Source organism: Octopus bimaculoides, chromosome 11 (genome assembly GCF_001194135.2).
Source record: "Octopus bimaculoides isolate UCB-OBI-ISO-001 chromosome 11, ASM119413v2, whole genome shotgun sequence".
Taxonomy (NCBI): domain Eukaryota; kingdom Metazoa; phylum Mollusca; class Cephalopoda; order Octopoda; family Octopodidae; genus Octopus; species Octopus bimaculoides.
The window spans coordinates 13032712-13040373 of NC_068991.1; the positions used below are offsets into that span (position 1 = coordinate 13032712).

The 7662-nt window shown below is 37.0% G+C and overlaps 1 protein-coding gene across 1 annotated transcript in view; it reads left to right on the forward strand.

The window, feature by feature from the left end:
- LOC106872934 (poly [ADP-ribose] polymerase tankyrase) overlaps positions 1–7662 on the forward strand; it is a 155738-nt gene that overhangs the window by 105672 nt on the left and 42404 nt on the right. Inside the window, exons 12-17 of the mRNA XM_052971557.1 lie at positions 458–583; positions 1266–1388; positions 2132–2209; positions 3275–3438; positions 4792–4901; positions 6087–6193. Coding sequence (XP_052827517.1) covers positions 458–583; positions 1266–1388; positions 2132–2209; positions 3275–3438; positions 4792–4901; positions 6087–6193 — 708 coding nt within the window. The remainder of the gene's footprint in view (positions 1–457; positions 584–1265; positions 1389–2131; positions 2210–3274; positions 3439–4791; positions 4902–6086; positions 6194–7662) is intronic.

A 7662-nucleotide genomic window follows, 5' to 3' on the forward strand; every position in this document is an offset into this window, starting at 1 on the left:
TAACTCTTCGAAACGCCTGTGTTAGAATGGTGGCAGCTGATGAAGGAAAATGTTCTCTATGTAGCCTGTGTGTTTTCTGTACTCTGGTTATTATTATTTTTTTTTTTTGTCTACGTTTTGTTTGCAATGTCCTGTACCCAGTTATGCACCTATATATACAGCTAGATGTAGGTATGCACATACTTGTACGTATATATGCATATACTCATTTATTATTTGTTTTATATCGCTGCCGCCGTCGTTTAACGTCCGCTTTCCATGCTAGCATGGGTTGGACGATTTGACTGAGGACTGGTGAAACCAGATGGCTACACCAGGCTCCAACCTGATTTCACACACACACACACACACACGCACACGCACACACATACCTACCTACCTACCTACCTACCTACCTACCTACCTATACAAAATAGTGTGTGTTATATCATTTGTCTTTTTCGTTTGTATTTTCCAGGATGTCGCTAATGACGCAGAATGTTCTCCTGAAACCTACTTTGAGTACGCTGTGTCAGTTGGGGCCAGTAAAGAAATTCTGGAAATTTTGTTTGATACTAATCAGAATGAAACTAGAGATGAGCAGGTGAATTAATTTGGACCATTTTGATTTTCATATTGTTTATAACATAACAGGGGTTTTCAAACTTTTTGACTTGCAGTTATATTTTAGGCTTTACCTTAGGGACCCCCTTATAAACGCTTATGAAATTTATACATAAATATTTGCTTAAAATAAACATATATTTTTACATTTATTTATTTAGCAGTATTTAACAAATAGGTTTATTGTCAATTATACACACAGGATTTTTTAAATACATACTTAGTGAGAAGGATGTGCTTGCTTGGCTCTGCACAGACCCCCTGTCTTGGCTTTCCACAGACCCCCTATCTTGTCCTTGCGAACCCCCTGTAGTCCGCGGACCACAGTTTGAAAAACCCTGACATAAGAGAATTAAGATATCATTTTGGTAGAGGTACAGAGGTTGGACAAAATAATCATAGCATCATAATTTTGAAATATCTATAAAACTGTCGAAAACTTGTTTATTTTTATGTTTTTTGATTCATTATTAGTGTTGCTTCTGTGGAGGCCTAATGGCCCAGTGGTTAGGGCAGGGGACTCACGGTCATAGGATCGCGGTTTCAGTCAGCTCTCTTGCACACCTAACGTTCATTTAATAAATATTATATGTTGATTAATTGATGAAGGACTTGTTTGATTTTTTTTCTTTTTTCTTTTGTCTTTAATTCATCCTTTCCAGATTGCAACAGTTTATCAATTCATTCATCAAGCCATCATTAAAGGTCACCGTAAGTTATCTGGTAAATTGATCGAGGAAGCAGAGAAAGCTGGTGGTCATGGCTACAATTATCTTCATAAAGAGGTAATAACAATATTTGCTTTACATCTATACTTGTATATCATTGGGTGGGGGTTTGTTGAAAAAAAAAAACAGCGATGAATGAATCATCTCTGACTATTTTCTGAATGAAATGAACAGGAGATTCATTGACACCAAACTCACAGTCCATTGCAGTGAAGCTTCGGCTTCATTTTCCTGATCATCTCTTTGTTTTTCTGTAGAAAAAACACTCATCTTATATCATTGGTAAGGATTAGGTGCCTTTGCATTCTGTTAACTAGTCCCTATCTTGTTGGTTATAAATATCATCATCATCACCATCGTTTAACGTCCGCTTTCCATGCTAGCATGGGTTGGACGATTTGACTGAGGATTGGCAAACCAGATGGCTACACCAGGCAACAATCTGATCTGGCAGAGTTTCTGCAGCTGGATGCCCTTCCTAACGCCAACCACTCCGAGAATGTAGTGGGTGCTTTTACGTGCCACCGGCACAAAGGCCAGTCAGGAGGTACTGGCAACGACCATGTTCGAAACGGTGTATTTTAAAATATGTAAAACCATATAAAAAATATGCAGCCTCACAGTCGTGTAAACACAAACAATAATTAGTGCTATCGTTAAGTTAATTTCTCTTTCGCACCTGGCATGTCTACTGTTTTTAAAGAATCAAAACCTGTCTGTAATCTTCTTTTTTTATTTCTTCCTAATTTTCTTCTTACTTTTGGAAAACTGTCATGGAAATATCATCATTCTCTTTGAAGGTGTTGCTTTTTGAGAAAGAAGACTTGAGAACGAACATTTTACCTGCTTCAGTTACAAAGAAGCCATTTTATTCCAAAGTAAGTCAGTTTTTAATTTTAATTTTCAGCGAACATTTTATCATCATTGCTTAATTAATAAAACTGTCTATATTTGCCACAAATAAAGTCAGTTCCATTTCAGCCACAGCACCAGGGATATAGCAATTTGTATAAAGGCTTTGTTCTTCAAATTTTTCAGTATAAGAAGTTTAACATATGATAGCGTCTCATAAAGCGAGATTTCTATGCATCTTAAATTTGCAGAGGAATCTGTAGTGGGGGAGTTTAGCTCAATCAGTCAGAGCATCATGACGCGTAATCACAGAGATGTGAGTTCGAGTCCACAGCTAACCACCTACATTTTTTTCTGCAAAATAGGGGTAGTTTATCCTGTTCAGATTATGTTATGAGCATTATCCTGCGATTGAGAATTTAAAATCACTTCTTTAACTTTCTAAGACATCTCAACGCTTCTAAAAGCAAACTTCGTTTGTTTGTTTATGTTTGTCGTAATTTGAATTTGACATATGATAGCGTCTCATAAAGCGAGATTTCTATACATCTTAAATTTGCAGAGGAATCTGTCGTGCGGGAGTTTAGCTCAATCGTAATTTGAATTTATATATATATATATATATGTATAGTTTGACTGATCTATGGATTGAACTTTAGTCTGCTACCTATAAACTATTAAACTTAACCCTTGGTCAAACACTTAAATATACTCTACAATTGTCCAATTGTCCTGTAAGACAATTAGGTTGTAACAATTTGAAGGTCTTTTTTTTTTTTGAAGATCCTAGGTTTAATGTTTTTTTGTTTTTTTAAATAATGGGAAACTTCCATGTAGCACTCATTTCAATACTAGACCAACTAATGAGATCATCAAATCGCTGCATATGCTTTGATTCTTTCAACTATCTTATCTTCCAATGCTGCTCCTTATTTATTATCTTGAGTTTGTTTCACTTCTTTTATGTTTCCTCCAGGAATGACTCGCTAAATTATGATTAAACCTATTAAATTTCCATTGCCTAATTATCCTACGTGGCACTGAATATAAGTGTTGGTTGTCAGTGTTTTCTTTTTAATTTATCATTTCAGATCACTCCAATCCATTGTGCTGCTATAAACCCCAATGTAAAATACTTGCAAACTCTATTGAATGTTCAACCAGAAGTAAATGTTGTCGACAAGTGGCAACGCCGGCCAGTACATTATGCAGCTGCTTGCACATCCACTGCTACACTTGAATACCTGTTGGAGAAGTAAGGCTTCTTTTCTTTTGTGTATTGTGTTCTGATAGTCTTGTGCAATTAATCTTGTGTAAGGTACACTTCGTGAATCATCTCCAAGTCAGACTCTGAGAGACTGTGTAAATCATGTTTAAGGCACTATGTGAGATGAGTTAAATGAAGTAATTCTAATTTCCCGAGTGTCATCTAGAAAGAACGTTTAGACACTAGTTTTGGTTACATCAATACAGTAACCCCTTTGTAGTTATTCAATCAGTTAGAAATAGTAACCAAATCTCCTTCACATGTCATTTGAAGGCGATTTGGTTACTGTTGTAGCATTATAAAAAGCAGTGGGTGGCCATAGTTGTAATACCCTTAATCATAGGTCTACTCAGTCAGAACTGACCCAGAGTTAACCCTTTTGTTACCATATTTCTTTTGAGATGTTCTGTTTCTTTCAACCAGTTTTAAATATAACAAAGAATTTTAGTAAAATATCTTATTTATCATTAAGCTAGTGCTAGGAACATAAATTGTGACTAAGGTTTGGTGGAAGATTTTAATTCAGAACTTTTGAAAACAAAGTCATTTGTACTACAGAGCCAGAGGTGGTTTCAGGTGGGTTGATATCAAAAAGGGTGACACAACAACAACAACAACAACCAGCAAATGTTTTCATTATATGTATTATAGTTTTTCTACATCAGTGTTTCTCAACCAGGGTCCATATGGCCCTTAGGGATTCATATAAGATTTCGTTGTTAAAATTTATGTGCAATAAATTGGTTATACTTCTACAAAACACAAAATATTTTAACAATTTTTTTTTAATACAATTCCTAATAATATTTAATTATAAAAACACAAATGGGATGTAGTTAAATAATATATTAATTACCAACTTCCATCCTGTTGTTAATTTGGGGTCCTAGTCTGCGTATGAGTAAATCTTCCTTGATTCTTAAATACCCAAATTTCTTTCATTGTCCTCAGTTGTGACTGTTATACTTTTGTCAGTGTTCCGGCATCTGTCTAGATGTTTTCTGAAGGAGGAGGCTCTCGTGTTCAAATGTTCTTTGATGCGGACGTGTAACGGTCTTGTTGTGCCACCCACATAGAACTTCTAGCATTTGTCACATTGTATTTTATACACAGCATTTACCCGTTGGCATAAATGTGTGTCCCAGATGGGACAATTTGTTAATGTGCATTGATTGTTGTCCCTTGGGATTTTTTAAAGAAGGATTAGTTATGAGAACCCAGTAGAATAGGAATCAAAAAGATCCACAGCTAAAAATGGTTGAGAATCAGTCTATATAATGTTAATTTAAATTCTTCTGTCAGTCTACCTCGTTTGATATCATCTCATCTTTTTCTTCTTAGGGGTGCCAATCCTTTGGAATTGGACAGTTCTGGTATGTGTGCCATTCATTTTGCTGCTCAGGCTGGACGTGCCCATAATGTTGAAGTGCTGCTGAAAAAAGCAAAGACCAGTAAGTTGAGACATACATGTTTATGCACATTCTCATACACACGCATACTTACACCTATTTATCTGTCAATGATAATGATGGTGTGTGTGTGTGTGTGTGTATGTGATTGATTTTATCCAGAGCTGAGTCATTTCTTTATCTTTATACAGAGTTTTTATTAACTACTGCAAAAAATGCTAATATTGATGTGATGTACAGAAGCTTAAGTGCAGAATAAATGCTTGAACTGTTCAATATATACACATCATCAGTGGAGGCGCAATGACCCAATGGTTAGGGCAGCGGACTCGCGATCATAGGATCGCGGTTTCAATTCCCAGACCGGGCGTTGTGAGTGTTTATTGAGCGAAAACACCTAAAAGCTCTACGAGGCTCTGGCAGGGGATGGTGGCGAACCCTGCTGTACTCTTTCACCTCAACTTTCTCTCACTCTTACTTCCTGTTTCTGTTGTGCCTGTAATTCAAAGGGTCAGCCTTGTCACACTGTGTCACGCTGAATATCCCCGAGAACTACGTTAAGGGTACACGTATCTGTGGAGTGCTCAGCCACTAGCACGTTAATTTCACGAGCAGGCTGTTCCGTTGGTCGGATCAACTGGAACCCTCGACGTCATAAGCGACGGAGTGCCAACCAACTAACTAATACATCATGAACTTTTCCCTTTTTCCTGTAAATTCAAAAGTATACAATTATCTGTTTGTCAGTCTCTGTCTGTCTGTCTGTCTGTCTCTTATACATACATTTACATACACACTCAACTCGGCCCTCACTGTGTTGCAACTTCAGCAAGTGTCTTCAACACATGGCCAAAAGCTGGTTCGTGGGTGGATTTTGTACACAGGAGCTGAAAGAAGCCCACCATATATATGTGTGTGTGTGTGTGTGTATACATATGGGATAAATTATCCAGGCAGGTACTGTAGGAGCTCTCAAGTATAGTCCAGGTTCCATCTTACTGCATTAAGTTGTAAGAAGCACCAAGGATTGCTTAGGGTTAGCAGTCCCAATTTAATTCTGCTGATGGACAAATGTTGGGCTTGCTTCACTGGATTATGAATATTTTTGGAAGTGACTATTTTTAATTGATGTAATGCATAGGGACTCACATTATGTTTGTGTACTTATTGACTTGTTTAGTATGTGTTTTATTATGTTTTTAATCTTTTTCTCCCTGCTACCTCTAGATTATGATCATGACTCATTTGCACATAAATATGGACCTGGTGCATTGAATCGACCCAACCGATTTGGACAGTGTCCTTTCCATTTGGCCATCATGGATGGCTATACAGTAAGTGGACGTTAATTATGTCATTGCATACATGCTAGGTTGTTGTTTTCGTTGTTATTGTTCTATAACCTCAGGTCAGCTCCATTTGAGCAAAGTACATGGCGTCCATGTAGTCTGCTAAAAGATCCACTGATCTGTTGTTCCAGATGTACTGTGCCTTTGCCTAGCTGTAGGCCATACCTCATACTATACATTCTTGCACATATTTGGTTCAACGAGTTCTTTACGTTTGGAATTTCACTCTATCATGCCATAGTGGGAAAAGCCTAAATGTAATCTCTACCAGATTTTCATTAACCCTTTAGCATTTAAACCGGCCATATGCTACTTGTTTTGTGTTTCGATCAGCCAAATCCAGCCTATCGTGCCTAACCCTCAATGCCATTCTAAAAATATACTATCACATCATCAAAATTTCAAAGCTATGAGATAATTAAAAGAAAACACCTTATACTTGACAGAATAATTTGAATGCTATAAGGTTAAAGCAGTAATAAACAGCACATTTAGAAAAAAAGAAGATAAAATACTAAAAAAAAGAAGATAAATCCACCATGTTGTAGCTCTGTAGTTAAGTGTGTTTACGACTCATTGTTAATGGTATCCCTCATAACTGTTGCTTATTTTTGTTTTTAATTGTAAAAACAACCTCTTCTGCAATGAATCAAGCGTGTGATGAAACCCAGCATCATCATCTGGTAGACGAGTAAGGCCCGGACTCTTTATAGTTGAAGAAATTTGTTCAAAGCTGGATGAGAATGGCAAACATGGTCTGAGTGAAGGGCCCTACACTGACCATGTGCCTGTAGATTGAAAGTGAACATAAGAGAAAAGATATTTGCTCTAGTGGTCAGGGTAACTATGGTTTTAAGGGGTTTCCACACGTAACCCTTCATTGTTGAAATTTAGTGTTACTGTTATTCTTCAGTTTATGCATTCTTTCATATAATTCCACCTGATATTATCCTCTACGGTCCTTAATCTTTTTGTAAACCTTTAGTGATTAATAAAGAAATCATAGTCATAAAGCAGTTTAAAGAAGGCTTTTATTCAAACTTTATTTCTGTTCCCTGTATAATCTGTTCATGACTGCTGTCCAATGATTAAGGTGCATTGTTTTATATTAAATTAAACCCGTGTCCATCTATCAGCGTCATTCAACACTGTCGCATTTTTGTACTCAATACAAAATAAGATATCCATGTTTTATCTATTATTGACTATTGTAGAAAGGAATTATCATCACCATCATCATCATCGTTTAACGTCCGCTTTCCATGCTAGCATGGGTTGGACTATTTGAATGAGGACTGGTGAACCAGATGGCTACACCAGGTTCTAATCTGATCTGGCAGAGTTTCTACAGCTGGATGCCCTTCCTAACGCCAACCACTCCGAGTGTGTAGTGGGTGCTTTTACGTGCCACCGGCACGAAGGCCAGTCAGGAGATACTGGCAACAGCCATGCTC